General features: G+C 57.3%; 2 protein-coding genes across 2 annotated transcripts; one reads left to right on the forward strand and one right to left on the reverse strand.

Moving 5' to 3' along the window:
* Positions 1-962: 962 nt before the first annotated feature.
* Positions 963-11,233, forward strand: CHRNA4 (cholinergic receptor, nicotinic, alpha 4 (neuronal)). The gene is made up of 6 exons (XM_006873348.1): positions 963-1,041; positions 1,830-1,981; positions 5,097-5,141; positions 5,240-5,349; positions 8,260-9,601; positions 11,108-11,233. The coding sequence occupies exons 1-6, from the start codon at positions 963-965 to the stop codon at positions 11,231-11,233; spliced, it is 1,854 nt and encodes a 617-aa protein (XP_006873410.1).
* A 6,667-nt stretch (positions 11,234-17,900) lies between these two features.
* COL20A1 (collagen, type XX, alpha 1) lies at positions 17,901-23,591 on the reverse strand. Its single transcript, XM_006873386.1, has 12 exons — positions 23,231-23,591; positions 22,908-22,930; positions 22,735-22,821; positions 21,940-21,993; positions 21,146-21,199; positions 21,000-21,053; positions 20,699-20,752; positions 20,024-20,095; positions 19,693-19,728; positions 19,521-19,587; positions 19,271-19,432; positions 17,901-18,001 (listed from the first exon to the last, which is right to left on the reverse strand). Exons 1-12 carry the CDS (start codon positions 23,589-23,591, stop codon positions 17,901-17,903), a joined length of 1,125 nt encoding a protein of 374 aa, XP_006873448.1.
* Between the last annotated feature and the right edge of the window lie 12 nt (positions 23,592-23,603).

Genomic DNA, 23,603 nt, shown 5'->3' on the forward strand with positions numbered 1-23,603 from the left:
CAGCAGCACAAAGCCCCAGAGACTCTGGTCCTCTCCCAGAACCTGCTATCTCTGCAGTGGTCACCTCCACATGACCTAGAGGAGCCATGTCCCAGACCCTCACTACTAACAGTGTGTGGGAGGGGAGCCACTCATCCATGGCTCTGAGTGGGGTCAGCGGACCCTGGTCTCAGACTGGACCTTTACGCACCAAGAGGCGCTCTGCCCAGGAATGGGAGAGAGGGGACACCAGGGCGTCTTTTCCCCTTCCCATGAGGCCTCCCAAAACGCAGGCGCTGGGCTGTCTGGGTCTGAGAGACAGACCCATATGGTGGTGGTGGCGGTGGGGGCAGGGTGGTGGCTCTTTCTGACGTCTCGCTGCTGAGGAAACAAGGGTCTAGTGATTCCCAAATGCAAAGGTTGGCTCGGAGTAGGGTTGATGGAATCCCACAAGCACACGGGGCACCCCAACTCCCTCCTGGAGTCCCCAGGTGCACGCCCCGCCTCCACCCAGGCGGCTGGGGACCCAGGCTGAAGACAGGGTGTTGGGGATTTTCAGTATCTTGTGATCTGTAAACCAGGCCAGCCCGGGATTCCCAGTCACACGCAGTGACCACGGGGTCCCCATATCCCTTCAGCACGTCCCGAACCCCTGGAGGACATGGAAAACTTTACCCTGAAGCGGGCAGAACACAGCCTCTGTGTCCCCTCTCCTGGCGTGGCACCACCCTCCCACTCCTTTCTCCCTCCCCTCTTTCCCCTCCCCCTCCTAGCAGGCTGGAGGCGGCACGTCCTGGAGGGGCTGCGCCAAGCCACAGCCGCGCAGCACCGGCCCCAGAACGTGCTCCTCGGGAGCAGCGGCCGAGCGGGCGGGACGGAGCGGCCGGCTCAGGGCCGGGGCTTGAAGTTGGACGCGCGCTGGCCTCGGAGCAGGGGCGCGGCGGAACCCGGAGCCGCCCGCGTCTGGAGCCGCTGGGTGAGCCATGGAGCTCTGGGGCTCCCGGGCGCCGCCGCCGCCGCTGCCGCTGCTGCTGCTTCTCCTCTGGGCCAGCCTTCTGCCCGGTAAGTTTCGGGGCTCTGCCAGATCCTTTTTCGCCCGGTGCGAACAGCCCCGGTTTCCCGGATCACCGGATTCATAGGAGAGACGGCTCCTGGCTGCAGTCCCAAGCCACTGGTGTGCGCAACCGGGAAGCGGCGAGGCTCCCCACTAGAGACGTACGGCACCGGCTGTCCTGCAACCGGCTGGGCTGAGCTAGGCGAGAAAGGAGTTAATCCTGCTGTGGACACGGGAGGGGGACTTGGGAGGGAGGTAGAGGGGATCCTGACTCTATCTAACCACATTGTCCTGCAGACCCCTCCCCCATGCCTGCTCCAGGTTAGGAGGGAGGCGGTGCTTGCCCTTGGCGCCGGCTTTCCCCCTCCGCCCTCCTGGGCTGCCCCAGGCTCTCTGGGACAGCAAGTCCTACTGCTTTTCCCTTGGTCCATTCTCTGGGTGGGCGCCTGCCTTGGTCACTCGTATTCAGAGACCATGGACTGCCCCTCACAGTTTGGAAGACGCTCTGGCTTGGGAGTTGAGGGGTCTAGGATGATCCCTGGATATTTGCAGACCCCCTGAAGCCTTATCTCACCTTTTCAGTGAGCAGCTAGGGGCTCTCCCTGGCTTCCCACTACTTTAGGTTTAGTACAGGCGGAAAAAGAGCCAGAAAGCCCCCCCAAAGGCAATTCCGCTGATACCAAAGGGTTGTAGGGAAACCAGGCTGAGTGCTGGGTGGCAGTAAGAGCAAAGACCTGGTGGTGGGAGGGTTGAGGGGAGTCTGAGCCCACAACCCTTGCTCCCCACCCCCCTACAGCAAACAGCCACGTGGAGACCCGGGCCCATGCAGAGGAACGACTGCTAGGGAAGCTTTTCTCTGGCTACAACAAGTGGTCCAGGCCTGTGGCCAACATCTCGGATGTGGTTCTGGTCCGCTTCGGCCTGTCCATTGCCCAGCTCATCGATGTGGTAGGTGCAGCCAGGAGAGGGGGTCTGGGGGCTTGGCTGATGGGAATGATGTCCCCTAGAGGTGACTGCAGGAGGTCTAGGCAGGGCGGGCATCTGTGTGTCACCTTGCCAGTGGCTTGAGCTGATAGCTCCTACCTCTGCCCTGCCTGAGGTCCAACACTGCTGAGTGCCAGCCTCCATCTCCTGCGGATGGGCCTGGTTCTGAGGGAGCCAACCCGGCCGCCTCCTTTTCTCAGAACAGAAAAGCTTAAGGTAGCCAGGTTACCAAATCATGCCAATAGCATCAACCCTGAGGGACAGTCATCTGGGGCTGTGGTCTAAGCTTTAGTGCACGTTGTGCTGACTGGGTGGGGCAGGGGCAGCAACCCCTCCCACAGCAGGCCCCACTAGGACTCTGAGGCCCAGAGATGCCACAGTTAGCCTCACGATCCATTTGCATTCCTGGTTAGGGAAGGAGGAGGCCACTGGAAGAACATGCCACCTACATTGGGCAAGAGCTGAGGAGCTTCAGGGTTGGTGGGGCCCCTGGAGGAACCCCTCTCTGAGAACCAACTGCAGGATACTGGGGCCTTGTACATGGTGGACATGGGCCTGAGCTTATGTAGAAGAACTGAACACACTGGAAGGTCTCAGTCCGAGCTGACTGGACCATCCCTGCCGGGGGCAGTGGGCACTGATCTACTTCTCCTGGTGGTCTTGGCTGCCCCATTTGAGGTGCACAGCTTGGGGTCTTGCTCTGAGGTTCCAGCAGCATCCCAAAGGCCTGACCTCAGAGCCTTCCCTGAGCTCCAGCCTGGCAGGAGGGAAGGGTGAGTAATTCCTAGGCAGCAGGGCAGGGTTGGGGCAGTGGCCTCCGAAACCTTCCACTGGTCAGGGAGAGAGTGATGGTTGGAGGGTTGAAAGGCTAAGGACTTCTGCCTCGGAGTCCCAGCTCACTGGATTTGGAGGGAGCCGGAATTTGGGGGAGGGGATTAGCTCAGCTGCAGGAACCGACAGATGTCTCTAAAAGCCCACCCATGACTTCCCAGGACCCTGACCCAGGTGTCTAGGGCCTGCCTGGAGAGGAGAGAATTCCCTCTTTACTGAGCCACCGGTGCATCAACAATAGTTAGAGGCCATGTGTGGCTGCCAGTCCAGGCTCTGGGTCTGTCCACTGAAGTGTGGACTTTCTGATGCCCATCATGCTCACTCTACCTACCCCCCACACACCTTCCAACCTTGCTTTGTCCAGGAGATGAGGACCTGCACTGACACATGAACAAGCACATATGCCCATATACACATGCATGTGCACACACAAACACCTGTGCACGCACACACAAACACACGAGCACACATGCCTGGACACACACTTCAACACATGGACAACATGCACACACACACAGAGAGACACATAAACACATGCACACAGTAGCAATATGTTCATGTACATGCTAGCACAATCACACATACATACACACATACCATGTTCACACAGAGACAGGCTCATATATACATATGTGCATGCATGTGCACACACATGTTATGTACACACGAACACAAGGACAAGCAATATGCATACACATTCATGTACACACATCTGCACATGGACATACCAACACACGACAAGCACACATGTACACACATGCGGTGCACACACCAACATAGAGGCAAATAACACATACACACAAACAGAAACAAACACGTGTACACACATGCACACACTAGCACACCTGCACAGTAACACAGAGACAAACATACATTTACACATGCACACACATGCTGTGTACACATGAACACATGAGCAAGCATTATACACATGCAAGTACATACCAACACATGTCAAGCACACATGCACTCATGTGCAATGCATACTCCAACACAGAGACAAGCACTCACGTACACATACATGCACACTAACAAGCACCATGTGCCATTGGCAGACTTTGGCATGTCCAGGTCAGGGTCCTGCCCCCATGGTAGGAGGGGCAGAGTGTGGAGCGTAGACCTAGGGGCTAGAACAGGAGCCTTGGGGGGCAGGGATCTTCTTGTTCCTGAGAGCACATGATCTCTGTGTCCAGTGACTCAATCACCCTAGATGACCAATGTATGGGACTGCCCTGCTCCGGGACACTGAGGCCCTAAGCATTAACACACAGACAAGTACACGTGTCTACACACATAGCCGTGTGAGTTGTGGGAGGCCTGCTCTCCTTGAGGGCACTCTGACAGGCTGCCTAGTGGCTCAGAGGATCCCAGCTTGTGTGAGAACTGCAGATACAGGTGCCATCTTCGGAGATCCTGTGACCACAAGGAGCCTGTGGTCAGTCCTGTGTCCAAGGATGCTGGGCCCCCAGACCCCTCACCAACCTTCATGATACTGAATCCTTGTGACATGTTCACGTGGTCAAGTTGCCTGGGATCAAGGACCTAAGGGATGGACAGTCTAGGGAAGGTAGCTAACTCTGGGCTTTAAGAGGTGAGGCATAGCCTCGTGGCCCCCACCCCATAGTGTCCGCTTCTCCTGAGCCTCTGAGCCTGTGATCTCTCTTTGGCTCCCTGCCCTTGGAGGATGGCCACCCACATCCCAAACCACGATGGTCACCCCGTTAGGATAGGGCCTCACCCACCTAGTCCTTAGATGAAGGAGACGGGAGCTGGAAGGGACTTTGAAGGGTATCAGATAGAACCAGGGGCTCAGCTCCTCCACAGGGGACCTGGTGCCTGCTCATCTCCCTATTGAGTGTGACCTCAGCCCCTTCTCTGCTCCTATCAGGGCACTGTCTGCAGGGCACACCCCCCCCTCCCCCATCCCAGCAGGGGCCGATATGGAGCCTTTATTCCCCACCTCATGTTCTTAGCTGGGGCTGCCTGTGAAGGCGGCTGACCCTTGCCCCTAATTTTCTTATGCAAGTCTGGGAACTCTTGAACTATACTGCCACATTCATGCCTGTCTGTCTTATGCTCTGGGCTTGGTTGCCTCCAGGGACAAGGTGCTCACTCCTTTAGTTACCTGCACCCATCATGCACAGCCATGACCTACCCAAAGCCCTTGTGATCAAGGCTGTCATGGTGGACAGGAAACCCCAGGCCAGTGAGGACAGGGCATTCAGCCTCCTTCCTTCTTGTGCCCTAGGACGAGAAGAACCAGATGATGACAACAAACGTGTGGGTGAAGCAGGTGAGTGGGGAGGACAGCTCACCCCCAGCCCTCATACCTTGTCCCCTCTTCACCTCCCCCTCTCACTTCCGGTCTCCCTCCAATCCCCCCACCCCCAGGAATGGCATGACTACAAACTGCGTTGGGATCCAGCCGACTATGAGAATGTGACATCAGTCCGGATCCCCTCGGAGCTCATCTGGAGGCCAGACATTGTCCTCTATAACAAGTCAGTGTCCCAGGGAGCAGCCAGGCGGGTGATGGGGTGAAGGGGCAGAGCTGCACTGAAGTCACCACCTCAGTCCAGCCTCCCTGTGGGGCTTTGGCCGCAGAATGGCCTTCCTGTTCCGTCACTTACAGAGCAGTGCCAGGCCCTGGCAGACCCATCACTGACGTATCCTTAGGGCCAGTGGAGTGGACCAGAGTTCCAGATCCCTTCTTCCCTTTGCCTCAAGATCCCTGTGCCTTCTCCTCTTCAAGCCACTGGGTCCCCACTGAGAGTCATCGCCAGGTCCCCCACCCAGGGCTGTCTGAGAATTACCACCACGTCCCACTCAGGGCTGCTCCGAGCGTCACTGCTGGGTCCCCAAACCCAGCTCATCATTCCTGAGTAAACAACGCTGGCTCAGGTCCCTCCCTGAGGCCTGACAGCTAAGCTAAAGGCTGGTATGTAGATGAGGACTCCAGACTACCCGGTGTCCCTGAGACAGGCCCTCTCTAGTCTAAGTCCCTGCTGGCCCCATATCTCCCAGTCTCACGTGGCAGCCTCCGCAGCCTCCAGGAGCCGACCAACAAAAAGATAAGCAGCGCTCACGCCCTCTGTCTTCATCGCCCCGACTCCCTCCTTCCCAGAGGGCTCCTGCACAAAGACCCTGCTCAGCCTCATCCCACCTAATCTATTAGATTAGGAAAAATTGGCCCCTTGCCTTTAATTGGTTCCAGTAATAGCAGTGAAGGGCCTCTGGGAAGGGGCTGGGATGGTTCCCGGATGCATTAGGGCAGGAGGGTTGGCCGGAGTGAGCTTCAACCAGCCACTCTCCCTTCTGCAGTGGCTTCCTGGGAACCCAGGATTCTGGAGTCTCCAGCTCCCAGACTGTCCAGGACCCACGCCAACTTCCTGCCAACCGGTACCCCCATTTCCCAAATACACCTGAGTTACTATGTGCTCCTGTGTGCACTGGCCAGGACATGCACCAAACTAACTCGATAGACAAGTGGCCTTGGAGTGTAAACACCCTGGGCCACCATCTTTGGTTTTTCTTTTCTGCATGAACCCCAGCTGGCGATGGGTCAGTGCCGAGGAGGCTGTTGGGTGGCATAAGGGCAAAGGGAGCTGGAAGTTGTTCTGGAAAGCTGTTCCCAGAGGAGTGGGCAGCTGCTGCTGGCTGGTATGGGCCTGAACGTGGCTGCCCATCAGCTGACTACAGTGAAACTGGAGGTGGGGCAGGCCTGGCTGCTCTGCTGGAGGGGGGACGTCCACTTGAGGCCTTGTTGCCCACTATGAATCCCCTTGAAGATGGGACCTTCAGGGAAGCAGCCCACAACCCCCGACCTAGTGTCAACATTCCTAAGTGCAGTATTATGTGGAAGGGACCTTCAGGTTATGGGAGATTGTTGAGGTGCTGGGGCTGGGAAATGGGGCCTCTGGGATGGGCAGCGCCAGCCTCAGGAAGAAGCTGGGGCCCTCCCAGTGTTGGCTGGGGGATCACAGTGAGGCTGGTCACACTCGGAGCACAGGTCATCAAGTGTCCCCAAGCCCGAGCACCCTGGGCCCTTGCTCAGACCGCACTGGGTGCCCTGTGTGTTGGGATGTGACCAGTCACAGGGCAAGTAGGAGGTGGTCCCAGCCCTGCTGCCCTTGCTGAGGGTGGGCTAGGACACCAGACACCAAGTTCAGAGGCTTGCACTTGAAGGTGGGGCCCCCAAAGTCTCACCAGGGAGGGGAAGGGTAGTTGGGCAGAATCCTAGCTATGTCTGACGGGGGGTGAGAGTTGCAGCTGGGGGCTAGGGGTGCGCAGTGCAACTCCTGGGGCTGGTGGGGAGGTGTTGACCCTTAAGTGGGCTCTCTTCCTTGGTGGAATCAACTCAGATGGATCTGAGAGCTCCCAACCCACACTGCCCATTAGTGGAGCCTGTCCCTCAGCCCTGCAGACCAACTGCACACACAGGCGACTACTCCGCCACATGGATGGTTGTGATTCTGGAGCCCAGCTCCACATGCTCCTACGTCTGCGGCACCATGCAGGCTTCCCCCTTGTTCCCTGCACAGGGTCCTAGAATAGGGGGGGTCCCACCGCTGCCCCCTCATTGACATGCATCCAGTGCTCCGGTCTGGAGCGGCATTGCTGGGTGGGTGGGTGACGTCAGTGCTGACAGGGGCTGGTGGGCACTGCGAATGTGTGAAGGGCTAGATGTGGGGCCTTGAAGGCTGGCTGGATCAGGTCCTGGTCAGCATAGGGGCTGGCCTGGCTCCTGAGCTCCAAGAACTGAGTGGCCAGTGCTGCCAAGACCCTGGGGAAGCGGCGGCACTTGAGCTAGATCTTTGGGAACCAGCTGGAGCCCATAGGAGTGGACACTGACCAGCCCAGGGAGGGTGACCTGGATGCTGAGTCTCGGCCATGGTCTTGACCCTCTGTAACAACTGAATGGGGTTGCGGACTGGGTTTAGAAAGATCTTAGCAGGTGCATTGTAGCACTGGGAGGGGTGCAGCTTGTGGGGGAGTGGGTTTGAGAGGAAGTGGAGGGTGGGCAGGCTCTGGTAAGGGGTGGACCCTCAAAGGGTCAGCCTCTCAGCAGTGAGAAGCTTCCGGTAGGGACATGCTGATGGCTGAGGTGCCATGGTCAGCAGAATGCCCACTGGTCCTGCTAATAGCTCGTAATCAGGCAACAAGAAATCATGAAGTGTACCCAGAGGCTCCTGGAAGGGATGGTAAACTGAGGCATAGAGTGCTTCACCAGCCAGGGTCACGTGCCCAGCTCTGTGCAGGTGTGTGGAGGGGATGTGACATCTGACATCTCTGCTGACCTGAGAGGCGGGCAAGGCCATGGAGGGCACGGGACACTGAGGGCTGCAGGTAACTTCGGACAGGGCTCAGCGTCAGTGGGCCTCACACCGTGACTCCTTCCTCTTCCTGCCCAGTGCTGATGGGGACTTTGCAGTGACCCACCTGACCAAAGCCCACCTCTTCCATGATGGGCGGATCCAGTGGACGCCCCCGGCCATCTATAAGAGTTCCTGCAGCATCGATGTCACCTTCTTCCCCTTCGACCAGCAGAACTGCACCATGAAGTTTGGGTCCTGGACATACGACAAAGCCAAGATCGACCTGGTGAGCATGCACCGACGTGTGGACCAGCTGGACTACTGGGAGAGTGGCGAGTGGGTTATTGTGGATGCTGTGGGCAACTACAACACCAAGAAGTACGAGTGCTGCGCTGAGGTCTACCCAGACATCACCTACGCCTTCATCATCCGACGGCTGCCTCTCTTCTACACCATCAACCTCATCATCCCCTGCCTGCTCATCTCCTGCCTCACCCTGCTGGTCTTCTACTTGCCGTCCGAGTGTGGTGAGAAGGTCACACTCTGCATCTCCGTGCTACTCTCCCTCACGGTCTTCCTGCTGCTCATCACTGAAATCATCCCGTCCACCTCGCTGGTCATCCCGCTCATTGGAGAGTACCTGCTCTTCACCATGATCTTCGTCACTCTGTCCATCATCATCACTGTCTTCGTGCTTAACGTGCACCACCGTTCCCCACGCACACACACAATGCCCGCCTGGGTACGCAGGGTCTTCCTGGACATCGTGCCTCGCCTGCTCTTCATGAAGCGGCCATCTGTGGTCAAGGACAACTGCCGGCGGCTCATCGAGTCCATGCACAAGATGGCCAATGCCCCTCGTTTCTGGCCGGAGCCCGAGGGCCAACCTGGCTTCCTGAGCCGGGATCCCTCCCCCTCCCCATCCTTCTTCGTCTCACTGGGGGAGCCAGTGAAGCTGTCCTCAGAGCAGCCCCCCACTCTCCAGCCCGATGAGCCTGGGAAGACCAGTGTCTGCTCCTCGTCCAGCCCTAGCCACTTGCCTAGCAATGCCCAGACCAAGGCACTGGTCAAGGCCAGGTCCCTGAGCATCCAACACATGCCTAGCCCCAGCAGGGCAGAGGACGGCTGTGTCCGGTGGCGATCACGCAGTGTCCAGTACTGCAGTGACCGAGAGGAGTCCTCTGCCCAGGCTAATGGCCAGGTGGCCAGCTCCCCGACCTCTGCACTCTCCACTGAGCCTGTGGCCCCAGAGCAGCCTTCTCCCTACAAGTGCAAGTGCAAGAAGGAGCCACCCGCCACCTCCGCCACCTCCACGCTCACGGCCCACAATGCCAAAGTGCCCCGCCGCCACCTGCCCCTGTCACCGGCCCTGACTCGGGCCGTGGAAGGCGTCCAGTACATCGCGGACCACCTGAAGGCAGAAGACACAGATTTTTCAGTAAGTCCTTGCCCTGTCCTGCATCCAGCACTGTCTCCCCCTCAATGGAGGAGTGGAAGACACTCGTCCCTGCCCCTGAAGTAGAGCATGGCAGTGTCCAGTCGCTCAGTGGTGGGGTGAGGTCCCCCTGCAGCAGTTGCAAGCCCCATCCTGATGCTCTGAGCCCACACTGATCACAGCTCCAGTGACCCAGTGAGGTACCAGTACGGCTGTTCTGCAGGCCTCTGGGAATGTCTGTGTTAGCAGAGCCCGTAGGTGGCATTCCTACAAGGCCACAGTGACGTTCCTTCCTCCGAGCATCCAAACCCCCTCCCATGGAGGCTGGACCCCTAGAAAGACTTGGGGGGTATTGGGCCCTGGACAGGAAGGAAGGAGGGGCTAAAGGAGAAGAAACCCAGGCCTGGACCATGCCCAGATGGAGAGCCCAGGTGGAAAGGGGCAGCAGAATCGGGACCATAAGGGTCCTGGGGACCTCAGAGATGTTACCCCAAGCCACATGGGGGCCTCCAAGTGTCTTGTGATGTGGTGAGTATGGGAGGGGCTGCAGGGGCGACTTGTCCCTTCAGAGGTTTCGTCAAAACCTCAAGGGGACCAGGAGATAGGGGACACCGGTCAGGCCCAGGCAGGGGTACGGGTCCTCGCTGCCTCCTCCTATGGTGCTGGCCTGGGCTGTGGCTGCCTGACCTGATTCTGACTCTACTGCCTCTCGGGAGCAGTACTAACTTCATAAGAATGGCTTCAGGCCAGAGGCTTTGGTCGCTGATGCGTTTTATCTCACAAGGGAGGATCAAAGGCAGAGGGAAAAGTACCAGCTGGAGGCAGCCTCTCAGTCCACCCCGGTGTGTCCGAGGCCCTGTTTGCACAGGCTCCCCTTGAATAAACACATGGTGTTGGTTTGGTTTAAAACCTCCAGGGCGCTCGATGATTATGTAAAATCCAACACAGACCCCCTGCCCACCTAGGATCCCCCTGGCTAGTCATCCACAAAGATAGACCCTGCTTAAATGCAAAATGGTGGTCTCCCTCATGCTTCCTGCCCAGCTCTAACAAGCTGACAGATTTCAGCATGGCACACACAATTCCTAGACCTTGGGTTCACCTCACCTATGAGGTAGGTGGACCAGGCAGGAGCAGCACCGAGTCCTACCTCCTCCAGGTTGTAGGTTCCCCTGCTCAGTCTGCACACGGATGCCCTGGACTGAACAGCCCCCTCTGAGGGTTGGTGTGGGCCCCCTCCCTCCTTCCTTCATGGCTTCTGTGCTGAGTGAGGCATCAGCCCCTCCCCACAAAGAGTGCTCTCTGGGCCCAGATGTTAGCAGAGCAAGCGACTCGTCCTTAGCCCCTATCTCACCTCAGTACAGGTGGGAGTGCAGGTATGCACCTTGCGCAGTGATGGGCCTGCCTGAGTCCTGGGGGTGGGACGCATAGAGCCCTGTAGCACCAGTCCCAGGTCTCTGCCCACCGGGAGGCTGTGGGCTGTGCTTGGTTGACCTGGTCTTCCCACAGGTGAAGGAAGACTGGAAGTACGTGGCCATGGTCATCGACCGCATCTTCCTCTGGGTGTTCGTCATCGTCTGCCTCCTGGGTACCATCGGCCTCTTCCTGCCACCCTGGCTGGCCGGCATGATCTAGAGCCACCCAGAAAGCTGGCATGGCACAGGATGCTGGCTGGACAGTGCCTGTTTATGGATGCCCAGACTCGCTGCCACATCACCCCCACCTCCATCCCTGTGTTGAGCCAGCCTTGGGAGAGACAGTCCATGGTGGGAGCACCGGTCTGGGAGGGGCCATGAGCTGGAAAGCTTGTCCCAGGCCACGTCCCATTAAAGCTTATACAGAGCTCGGTGAAAGTGGCCTCCTACCTCAAGGATCAGGCCCTGGCTCCTCTGAGCCCTCTGGTGGTCCTGACCAGATGGGGGTCCAAGAGCCCTCAACCACCTTCCCACCCCAAGAACCCCTTATCCCTGAGGGTCTAGAAGACCCAGATACCTGGTCCGATCACTCCTCCACCACCCCACCCGAGCCTCACTTTCTACCACTGGCCTGGGCCTCTAGGACCCTCAGATTGCTTCCCTTCAACACTGAGGTCATTACAGGATTAAGCAGGGATTTGTTGGTTTGGGCTAAGTTAGTCAAAACCAAGCTTTGTACCTGAGGGGCCTAAAGATGTGATTTTGTGGGCCTTCCAGTAAGTCCACCCATGGGGGTGGACATTTAGCCCCAGGGGATCTCGCCGCTTCTGCCCTTCCAGGGTCACAAGATGGTGGGGATGGACTGCTGTGGCACTTTGAAGGCAGGCACAGGCATGGGCCAAGGAACCAGAGGAGAGGCAGCTCCCTGAATGCAGGTCTCTCCTCTGAACCCCAACACCTCTGTGAGGTGCCTCCTCGTTGCAGTGGAGAAATAGGACTCTGGGCACACCCAGGAAGGACTGCCCTGCTCAGCTACGGTATGACCAGAGGGCAAATCCTGAGGGGGGCTTAGCCAGGTAGACTCGGGGTAGGGATGGTGGGACAGACAAGAACCCCAGGGAAACACTGTGGAGCAGACACACTGTGGGGTCAGTAAAGCCCAGCCTCTGTAGTCCAGGGCCAGCAGACCTCAGGAGAGACCCCACCAAGTCTCCCTCACAGCCCAGCTGTTCCAGCTGCTGGTCCTTCCAGATAGGGGTGGAGATGGAGGGGACTTGTGGGGGCAAGCCAGCACCCCCCCAGTCCTTCATTCCCCCCAAGCCAGCCCCTGGACCCAGAGCCTACCTGCCCAGTGCCCTCCCACCCCATCCCCTGGACTCAGCATCCTTCCTACTCCATTTCCTGGACCCAGCGCCCCTTCCATTTCCAGCCCAGATCCCCCAGCCCTGCGTTCCCCCAACTCTGTTCCCTGGACCCCTTTGTCTAGTGTTCCATTTACCCCCTCTCAGAGCCCCCCAGCCCAGCATCCCCTCAACCCCATCCCCGGGGCCCAGTGTCCCCCAGCCGTTTTCTGACTCAGCACCCTCCAATCCCATCACATTGGCTCAGTGTTCCCCAAACACAGCAATGAAGCTTTGATGCTCTGGTTCCTGAATACTGGGAGAGGGCCAGGCAGGCGAGTTTGCCCCCAGGACTGTGGACCCACCTGGGTTACCCACCCAGCCTGGAGGAGAGACGTGTATGCAGGCCTCAGAGGTAAGTCCCTCTGTCTGAGTTACGCAGCGGGGGCCAGCTGTGGTGTGTGGGGAGCAGCCGATAGTGTGGGCAGCTGGCGGTGCAGTTTCTGGGATCGGTGACGCTGAGGGGCCACTGGTTACTTTGCTGAGATTAACACTCCAGTCTTCCTTTGCTTTTTAAATCTTTTTGAGACTCAAAAATAAGTCAGAAAATTCAGAAAAGAGGGAAAAAATCGCCCACATTCTCATCATGCCAAATAAACTGCCATTGCCGTTAGCACAGGGATCTCCAGTGTTCTCCATTGAGATAAAATTTACATGCAGTCAAACACGTGGTTCCTAATGAAGTTTACAAATGCAGACACCCAAGGGACATGACTCCACTTGTGTTCATTTCCTGGGGTGCTGAACTGTCTCACAGTCTGGAGACAGCCTGAATTCAGGACGCAAGCTCCAGGGAGAGGGCCTTTGAACCCCAGTCACCTTCTAGGAGCTGCCAGCAGTCCTTGGGTGGGTCGCTGCGTCTTCACGTGGTGTCTGTCTGCCCTGTGTATGTCTGTCTGCTCTGCTCCTTTTAGAACTCAAAACACATTAGGGTTAGGACCCAGCCTATTCCAGATGTTGCTTCATTAACATACCAAAGGAAAATCCTTATTTCCAAATGGGATCCTAGTGACAGGTTCAGGGGCCAAGGACTGCAGCTGTTCCATCCAGACCTCACTCTCTGCATAGACATTACCCAGAAAGCTCCTTCCAGCTCCCTCCTAGCTGCTCCTACTCCCGCGACGACCTCACACACATGGAACTCAGCAATGTCACTGTGTCTGGTTTCCTTGACGTAGTACAATGCAATACGTTAGTGGTTGTTCCTCTCTTTATCGCTGTTGTATTCCTTTGTCTGAATAAACGAAAACACCATCTGTTTATCCATCACTTGTTGAGGGACTTTGGGCGATTATGCATTAAGCTTCCAGGAGCTAAACATTGTGTCTGTGTGGACACATGCTGTTATTTCTCTTGGGCAGCTAGCCCGAGGTGGACTTGTGGGTCATGGGGTGGAGATATGTTTACATTTATATGAAGCTGTTCAACACTTTTTCAAAGTGGTTAAGCAATTTTACAGTCCCTCCAGAAGTGTTTGGAGTTTCCGGCTAGTCTACACCCTCAAGAACACTTAATCAAGGCAATCAAACTCAGCCCGTGATAAAGTCCTGTTGGTTCACAGCCATGCCCATTCAGTTCTGTTCCATCCACAGCTGCTCTCAGTTACAGCAGCTGAGCTGATCACATGCCCAACGCAGTCTAAACCGTTCACTCCCTCCTTCGATGCCCGTGCCCCCTACCCCAGCTGCTCAGCACCTTGTCTTTGGCACGTCTCAGGACACACATGGTGCACTGGGTCTCCCTTCCCCATCACACCTTCCCACCTCTTTGGGGCCTGAAAGGGTTGGGCGTGGTGGTGGTGGTAGAGTGTTGGCCACAGCCCTTTGCCTCCTGCCTCCTGCCTCCTGCCTCCTGCCTCCTGCCTCCTGCCTCCTGCCTCCTGCCCTGGGTGGGGTCCCCACTCTCCTGGCCCTACAGCCCCATGTAGCTCTGTCATCCCTCTTCCCCACTTCCTGCCTCCTCCCACTGACCTCCCGGACACTCTCAGGCTCTTGCCCATGCTCCCCCTGCCCACCTGCAACTTCGAGTTGTCCCAACCTGCACCCTCCCTGCTACACTGAGATGTTCCTGATACGGTAAAGAAGGCATCCGGCAGCCAGGTGGCCACCATCCCTTTTGTGGTCAGGTCAGCACTGAGACTGCCAATATATCATGTGGATGGCTTGTCTGGGGCCCAGACCAGAAGACGTGCGGCCTGAAAGTTTATCCAAGTTGTAAAATCGAAATGTCAGATAACAAGGTAGTTGACGAGTGAGGACTAAGTGCATCATCAGCTACCCTGCTTGCTTGACAGTTAAAAACTCAGCTGCTCACCAGAGGCTCTGTGGGAAAAAGACCTGGTCTGCTTATGGGTGTACCTGTCACATGGGCACCGTGAGTCAGAACCAACTGAGTGCCACATAACAGCAACAGTAGTGACATTTGCTTCCTGTGTCTTTTCTCTTGGAGTCTCCATTATGAGGACAAAACCCAGTGCCACCAAGTCGATTCTTATTCATAGTTACCCATAGGGTTTCCGAGGCTGCAAATCTTTTTGGAAGCAGACTGTTCCATCTTTCTCCCACAGAGCCACTGGTGGGTTTGAACCACGGACTCGTCTGTTAACAGCCCAGCATTTAAACACAGCTTCACCAGGACTCTTCATTATGTGCATGCTAACACTGGAAGTTTGTTTCCTTGTGTCTTTTGTGCAAGTTTCCTAGGAGACTCCTGAACCTGGTCACACAGCTCATGCATGTTTTGACCTGTGCTCATTTTTGACTCCGCCTGCTTTATAGATTTTCTATTTCCTCTTTTATGTTTCCCGCCCACAGTATTTTCAATTGGTTCTTCTTCTTTTTTAAGCTTTTTATTGTGAATTGAGTGCAGTTTACAGACAAGATCATTAGCTTCACATTCAACCAATCATACACTTTGCTTCATCTCAATGATTACAATCCCCCGCCTGTAACAAGTTATCCTGCTTCTCCCCTGTGGTTCTCCATTTACATCATATATGTCACAGATGAACAAAGCAAAAATATTTGATGTGCACATGGAAAACAAAACAGAACAAAAAACATAAATTCATTTAAATGTCCATAGACACACAGCCTTACTCAGTCCATGGGCCTAGAGCCCGCAGCTGCTCTGTCTCTCCATGCCACCAGCTCTGACGCTGTCTCTGCTGTAGTTGCTTTTCTGTGTAGGGATCTCACACCAATTGGTTTTTCTGTATGCTTATTAACTCTTTGTTAATGTTACTGAGATTCATCCTTCTCTCTTTGAAGATACTATGATTTTTTTTAAAGGACCAGAGAGAACATGAGCTCTTGGTCTGGCATGGGTTTTCTGTTTGTCTCTCTCAGTGATTTTGGTCTTCAGATGTCTCTTCCAAAAACCTGGAACGAGTTATCAGAAGTCTCTGAGAGCCCTGTGACCCCAGGGCATGATTTCAGCCCCACTACCTGGACAAAGCTCCTCAGAAATGCCTTCCCCTGGACACCTCCCCCAGTTCACTCCTGGACACCACTGCTCTAGACGCCTCTTCCGGTTCACCCAGGCACATTTAACTTCACTGTCAACAGGAAACTTGAGAAAGGGAGTGGACCCAGTCATGGTTGGCACTGGTCACACAATTTAACACTGGCTCAGCTTTGGGACAGAAACCACTGAGGTGGTCATCTTTCCTTAGGGACACAGTCACCTGCTCATATCATTGTTCTCAAAATTTGTCATCTTCAGTATCTGTGGTAAGGACTAGGACTTTGCCCTTAGACACTGCTTTAGCTGCATCTCTTGAGTTTTGCCATGTTGTGCTTTCATTGACCATCATGCTAAAAGATGTTTTAATATTGCTTGTGACTTTTAAAACCTAGGATCTGTTTAGATGTGTATTTGTTGCACAAGCCTAGGAGAGTTCTTGGCTATCTGTTTCTAATTTTATTATGTCATGGTTGGAACATGGTTCTTTGGCCTCTGAGGCACTTTCTGGCCTAGTGTGGGCATCTGTGTGGATAGCTCACATGGGCTGGAAGGGATGGTGTCCTCTACAGGGTGCAAATTTCTCTTGAATCTTTTAGTCCTGTTTCCAGGAGGCAGTTCTGTTTCTGGAACCGATGAGCTAATCGCCCTTCAGGATGCAGACTGAGCTGTTTTGCAAGTATATGTCCAGGTCATATACTTGGGGTTGTGCAGCGTGTTTGCAAGCCCATTATCTGGGAGGACTGCTTCTTATATCAGCATCTAGGACCTCTCTCTGTTGCTTTTTAATACTTTTAATAGTTTTTATTCCCCCTTGAAATGACTGTTTTGCTTTTGAACTTGGCTATTTAAGTGGGAACGGTGAGAATATAATAATGAGATCGTTGTTTAGGAAAGGAAACAGAACTTTCTGTATTTACTTCAGGCACCAGCAGGACTGGACAGCAAAGAGGGTTTGATAAGTTAATTCCCCACCACACAAAGGTTTGGGCTCTCACCCTAACCCAGACTCCCTTTCCGGGTGGTGGGGAGCCAGGGTGACAAGCAGAGGTACGAGAGGCATGACACACAGGGCACAAAGGGTGCACGATCTGCGTGAGGAATCAGATGGGCTGGGCGCAGGAAGGATGCTCACCCAACACCAAGTCTGACTGCCTTCTGGGCCAGATCCTCAGAGCAGGGGAGGCCGGTAGGGGGGCCCGCAGGGGGCACAGCCCAATGGAGAGGGAACAAACAAAGCTAGGTGTGGGTAGGGGCTAGTCAGGGGACCCTAGCGAGTGGAGAGGGACTAGGAAAAGCTGAGGGCAGGCTAGGGAGGCCAGGGAGGCCTTAGGTAGTTGGGAGGGGTCCGGACCCCACCCTGAGTGTGACGGGGAGCCATGGGGAGGTGGTGAGTCAAGAATAATCCTGGTGCTTCTATGTCCAGCCATTGTGAGGGAGCTGAGAGGAAGGTGAGCTGTGCTCTGTCGTGGCTGAGTGGGTGGGGAGGATGGAGAAAGGGCAGTGGGGCCTAGGCACGGGGTGTGACAGGAGGTCAGGAGAGACCCCTCCCCAGCTTCTCACAAGAGTAACAAGTGTCCATGAGACAGGGAGCTGGACAGCAGGCTGCACTGGGGATGTGGCGCCTATTTGCAAAGTCGGGGGTGACATGCGGCAGCAGGGACCAATGGGTAGTTGAGGTGAAACTGAAGGCCAGGGGAAGGGTCGGTGGGGGGGGAGGGCGTGGTGGCCCAGAATGCTGGTGGGTCCCCAGAGAGGGAGACTTTTAGGGGCAGGAAGCAGTCAGTACAAGGAAGGACCCATTGTTGCCCTCCGACACACCAGGGTTCCCACTCTTCTACCCAGAACCCTTCCTGGAGAGGCTCTTCCCTGCCCTGGGCTCTGGCTGTGACCAGAATCATAAGGATGTCCCTATGACCTGAGCCCACTCCTGTCTCTGCTGAAGGTCACCAGAGCCGCAGGCCTAAGAGAGCCCTCGATGCGGTACTTCCTCCCAGCGATCAGAACACATCGCCTGGCACTGGGTCACAGGATGCTGTGCATGGGCTGAGGTCCAAGGAAGGTCCTGAGACATGGCTGGAGGGAGAAAGTGGCCTCAGGGGCTCTGGACAGGGGAGGCTCAGGGCCTGAGGGGCAGGAGGCCAATGGGCTGGGGTCCAGGGAGATTTGGGCTGGCGGGCTGAGAGTGTGGGCAGTGGGCCCGACTTCAGAAGTAGTGCACCCCCACCTTCATGTCCAAGACTATCCAGAAGACTAGGGCATCATGGGAAAAGAGGGGGAGCAGAGTCCTGAGGCACAGGAAGAGCTGAGGGGTGGGCCTCCCTAAAGACCCCTTCCTGGGGGAACTCACAGTGGCAGAGAGAGACCCTCCCCAGCCCCCAATGAGCAGGCACCTCACACTGTCAGTGTCAGATGGAGGTTTATATGTTCCAGGGTGCACAGGTGAGGGGCTCTGCAGCACCTCTGTGTGCCCACACCCTCCTTCCACCCGCAGACCCCCGATATGGCCTTCCAATGTCCAAGGAGTCCTGCAAGGAGGGTCTGAGGTTGGTGCAGTCAGATGGGGTAGCATGGGGACCATCCTGGGGAGGGAAGGGTGACTGGTCAGCCTAGCCCTGCCCAGCACCCTCACCTGAGACCATGGTGCCCGTCCCCTCAGCAGACAGTCCCCAGGGCCGCACCGATCAGAACTACATGAAGGGCTCTTAGACACAGCTTCCTCAAGTCAGCCCTGGACCCACCTTGTCACGGTCGGCCCCCCGTTGATTACACATTTCTGAGCCCTTCTTGCTCCCACCTGCCACCCCGCTGGGCTCTAATCTGCCTCCACCTGGGCCCGAGCCTGCTCCTCACCCCCAACAGCACCCATCAAATGCCCCCCTCAACTCCCCAGCTCCTCCTCCCTCACTGGGGTCCACGTGTTCTCACTCAGGGTCCAGGAGTTAAGCTCTCTGTGGGCCTGAAGACTGCAGGCTCCCCTGAAGAAAAGGGAGCAGTTAGGGGGCTGTAGGAACCGGGGTTGCAGGGGGCTTCCTGACCAGTTCTGGCTGGAGGGGAGGTGGGCTGGGACAGTCCCTCCCTGGGCTGGGCCACTGAGGAGGGCAGGCACCGGTCACTAGCCTGCAAATGATTGGTTGAGTGAGGGTGTGACTTGCCAGCCTCCTAGACAGAGGACTTACAAAATGGGGTCCCTGTGCAGAGACAAAGGGTCCAGGGGTCCACCCTTTCCTGAAGGCTTAGTCCTTCACCCCATGGAGACCTGAGGTGTCCAGCAGCACTCCTCCCCTTTGGTGGGCTGGGGAGTCCTGTTTTATCCAGCCAGTGCCAGCAGGGGGCGTCCAGACCCTATGGGTCTGGAGACACATACACCTGGGTCTCCCTAGGGGAGGTCGTACCTCTGTCCTTAGGGTGGTCTGTGTGTACCAGTTTTCTGGGAGACGGAGCTCCGCTGTGCACACCAGGGGGTCCGGGCGCACCTGGCCTCCCCGCCTTCTCCAACATAGGCATTGGGGGCCGACTGTTCCCACGGAGGAAGGAGTCGAACTTGAGCATATGAGCTGAGGGAGGACATGGTCAGTGACGCAGCAAGACCCTCACAGCAGCAGGACGGGAGCTGGGCGAGGGGGTCGCAGGCTTGGCACTCACTCTGAATGGCGGACTCACAGGCCTGGTTCACAAGCTGGTAGATGGCAGTGAGGGACTGGCACTCCCCCTGTGGAGGATGAGTGTGAGGGATACCATGTGACAGGTAGGTAGTTTCTGTTAGGTGGGCTGCACCTCCCCTGCTCTGACCGGAGCCCCAGCCTTGCCCACTTACCTTCTCCCCTCGTTCTCCTTTGGGCCCTGGCAGCCCCTGATGTGAAGAAGGAGGAGAAAAGTCAGGAAGGGCAGGCAAGCTCAGACCTGGGCCTGACCAGCTGGTCCCTGCTCCTGGCTGGAGACGCTAGGGCTGCAGTGCCCAGTCTTCCCCAACACTGCTGGTAGGCTAGGGAGGAGACCCCATGAGGACAGCTCACCTGCACCCCAGCTTGGGCTAGGCTCTGATCTCAGAGCACCCTGAACATCAGATTCCAGGCTCCCAGGGGGCCCTGCTCTGTACCTGGACCTCTCGGGAAGGAGCGTGTCTGTGTGGTGGGTAGAGGGCTTACCGTGGGTCCCACAGCCCCTGGGGATCCTCGCTCTCCACCAGCCCCCCGGGCACCTGCCATGCCCTGGGCCCCCTGCAAAGCAGCAAAGTCAGGACTCCAGCCTCATCTAGCCAGCCTGGCCCCTGGATGTTGAGTTCCCACCCCCCAACCCCATACCTCACCCAGGGCTCCCTTCCCAGCCTGGGACCGCTAATCCCTGTGGCAGTGGCCACAACTGCCTGTCCACTCTTAGCAGCCCCTGGGTTTCCTGTTCACACATAAACCCCTAGACCCCAGACCCCGGGATCTGGAGTGGAGGTGCACTTGACTTGAGTAGAGGCAGTGGGCACCCCTTCTCAGCCTTTGGCGGCAGAAAGACTGCTTCAAGGCTTCTGTGTAATGCCCCCCCTTCCTCACTTAGTGGCCCCTGACATCCCACAGGCAAGAGGAAAAAAGACCCTGAGAAGGGAAGAAAACCAGCCACTCCAGCCAGCTGCCCCAGACCCACCCAAGACCTCGGCACCCTCCTGTCCTGTGGAATTAGGGTGCATTTGTGGTCCGGGTCACAAGGGCCAGCCAACAGGGAGCTGGGGTGCTGGGGCTGCAGCCTACACAGAGCGCTCTGTGAGATAGTCCCCAAGAGCCCCGGTGACCCTCAGGGGACACGGTGGGTGGGGAAGATGGAGGCAGTCCTACCCTAGGGCCAGGTGGTCCGGGCAGGCCAGCAGTCCCTTCCAGTCCTCTCATTCCCTGGGGGCAAAGGAAGGCTGAGCCCCTGCTCACCTTGACCGTGAGGTTGGGTCCTTGTCTACACTTAGCGCTGAGTGCAGGCTAGCCCCAAGCTGGACCAGCTCTTGGATGGTGGCCCCCCCACCCTGCAGAACCCAGCAAGGACAGCCCTCCCTAACACCACCCCCCCTCACCATGCCTACATCTCCAAGCCCTCTCCCGTGACTTCTCTGCCACCCAGTGTACCCTCCGGGCCCAGAGCCAGTACCTTTGGTCCCTGAAGGCCAACTCTCCCGGGGGTACCCTGGTGACCAGGGGGACCCTGAGCAAAACAGAAGTGGCCAGACAGGCCAAGGCCAAGGTCATACCTGAGCATAGGGCTGCCTTCCACCCCCATGCCCACGTCAGATCTACCTGTGAGCCTGAGAGTCCATGATCACCCTTCTCCCCTTTGACCCCGGGTGGACCCTACAGGGCAAGGGTAAGGATGGACTCAGTCACAAGGAGGGGCAAGGGGGCTGGAAGGGTCTGGGGAGGACTTAGAACACCTACCATGGGCCCCTGGATCGTGTGGCCCTGGATTCCTGGTGACCCCTGCTGGCCTCCAGGACCCTTGGGTCCCATTTGTCCTGGTGGCCCAGGCTCTCCCTGGAGACACAGGTAGAGGGCTGAGAGGGGCTGGACTCTGTCTGCATCCTCCACACCACTCGGCCCCTCCATGGTGAGGGGGCCTGCGCGAGCCGGTGTGGGGGAACATACGCAAGCCTTTGGGGGCAGAGCTGAGCTTTCTGGGAGGGCAAGGGGATGACGATCCTGGGTGATGGGATCCTCCCTGTGGCTCTGCACTTGGTGGCAAACACCTGGTGTGTCTGTGGTTGGGTTTTGTTTTGTTTTTTTAATAAACAAACTAAAGCAGGCAGAGAGGATCCTGTGACTGTGGGCATCAGCTGTCATTGGAATGATGTCTCAGTAACCCTTTCATACTCCTCAAGCACAGACATGGCCAGGGGCCTGTTTCCTGTCTGTGGAATGGGTCACTGCCACCGCCCAGAGTGGGGGAAACGGGCCATGCACTGACTGTCAGGGGCCACCCCTGACTCCACTGGGCAGAGTGGTACACATCTAGTCCACTGGACTGTCTGGGTATGCTGGGGGGAGCGGTCCTTCCTGGAAGTAAGACCCAGGCCTCCCCAGACCCCAGCACTTACCCGGGGCCCTGGGAAACCCTGCTCTCCAGGGGCACCATTTCTCCCGGGGAGACCCTGTAGAGGCACAAGGAACTGCCCACTCACCCATCCCAAGACCCCGAAGCACCGCCCTGCCACACCCCCAGGCTGAGTTGCTTGTGCCCCTACCCACCCCCACCCCCCGGGCCTGTGCATGGGGCCAGGTGGAGAATGGTATGGCTCCCAGGGACAAGGACTTTTCTTCTGTCCTTCTCTCCCAGTGAGTAACTAGGCTTTGGGACTGGGCAAGGCTGGGTTCGAATCCCACCCACCCTATATCAGTCACAGATGCCACTGCTGCGTGGGGTTGGAAGACTGGGTGAGGGGCCCTGGTCCTGGGGCTTGCAGAGGCAGCTCCATAGGGCTGGAGCTCCCACTTGGGCCTTCAGAACCTTGGAGACATGCCCCTAAGGGGAGTGGGGCCGCCCCACCCCCTGAAGCACCTGCCCAGCTGATATGGGCACAGCCAGGTGAGAGCTCCAGCAGGCCACAGGTGGACTGACCACCATTCACATGGTGTGACGGGGACATGCCGGAGGCCACACCAGACAGGCTGCATCAGGTGTGAGACGCCATGGCCGCAGACACAGCGTCCCATTTTCCCTGGAGTCAGGCCCAGCCTAGTGGGGAGACTGTCCAGGCTCCAGCCAGATGGGCCTGGTGAGGTAGACAGACCTCGAGGTGTTCAGGAGAGGCCACGACCTGCAGGCCAAGGCTGGTGGCCAGCTAATGGGGGCACAAGGGGACTGGATCCCAGGAGAGGGACTGTGGACTTACTGGAGGTCCTTGTGGGCCAGGGGGCCCAGGGGTCTCTGAGGAGCAGGTGCAGGTAGCAGCAGGGGCAGGACAGGTGTCTGAATCCCTCTGAAAGGTGGACACCCACTCAGGAAATGCACCCTCTCACCAACTCTCACCCACCTTGAGGTTTCAGGATTCCAGAAACGCCTCACGCCTGCCCTGGGCAGCCCTAAGACTGGGGTAGGGGCCAGGACAGAGGCCAGGCAGGCAGGATTTGGTTCTGGCCTCTGATTGTGAGCCCTTGGTAAGCCCACCCTCTGTGGATGCCTGAAGGAATCCAGGCTTCTCCTCTCTCAGCCTCTGCCTGGCCTACACAGACCCCAGCCATGCCCGCTGTTGGCAGAGGCTGCCTGCATTTCTGGTGGTGTTTGAGAGCCCTCCCCTGCCTGTCACCCCCAGCTGGGCCTACAGGGTAAAGGGTAGCCTAAGGATACAGCAGCCCTGCAAATGCTCCCCCATTCTCCAAGGAGCCCACCTGATCTTTCAAAGTGCTGTGGGCCTCCACTCTGCCCCACACCCCCGGGGATGCTCAGGGCAGGCAGCAGTGCTGTGGTACCCCCACCCTGATCCCCCGGGGTGAGTGGTGCTCCACCATGATTCCCCAGGGTGGATGGTGCTCCATCCTGATCCCCTGGGGTGGGTGATGCTCCATCCTGATCCCCCAGGGTGGGTGGTGCTCCATCCTGATCCCCCGGGGTGGGTGATGCTCCATCCTGATCCCCCAGGGTGGGTGGTGCTCCATCCTGATCCCCCGGGGTGGGTGGTGCTCCACCATGATCCTCCCGGGGTAGGTGGTGCTCCATCCTGATCCCCCGGGGTGGGTGATGCTCCACCATGATCCCCCAGGG

The sequence above is a fragment of the Chrysochloris asiatica genome, unplaced genomic scaffold, assembly GCF_000296735.1.
Source record: "Chrysochloris asiatica unplaced genomic scaffold, ChrAsi1.0 scaffold00238, whole genome shotgun sequence".
In the NCBI taxonomy this organism is placed as follows: Eukaryota; Metazoa; Chordata; class Mammalia; order Afrosoricida; family Chrysochloridae; genus Chrysochloris; species Chrysochloris asiatica.

Bases quoted from the DNA above. Each gene is read 5' to 3' on its own strand.
- CHRNA4 (XM_006873348.1), top strand. From the start codon at position 963: ATGGAGCTCTGGGGCTCCCGGGCGCCGCCGCCGCCGCTGCCGCTGCTG. The intron at 1,042-1,829 runs GTAAGTTTCGGG...ACCCCCCTACAG, and splicing joins CTGGGCCAGCCTTCTGCCCG to CAAACAGCCACGTGGAGACC. The intron at 1,982-5,096 runs GTAGGTGCAGCC...CTTGTGCCCTAG, and splicing joins TTGCCCAGCTCATCGATGTG to GACGAGAAGAACCAGATGAT.
- COL20A1 (XM_006873386.1), bottom strand. From the start codon at position 23,591: ATGGTGGAGCATCACCCACCCCGGGGGATCAGGATGGAGCACCACCTA. The intron at 22,931-23,230 runs GTGGGCTCCTTG...CCCCTACCCCAG, and splicing joins ACAGCACTTTGAAAGATCAG to TCTTAGGGCTGCCCAGGGCA. The intron at 21,200-21,939 runs GTAAGTGCTGGG...CTTGCCCTGTAG, and splicing joins AGGGTTTCCCAGGGCCCCGG to GGTCCACCCGGGGTCAAAGG.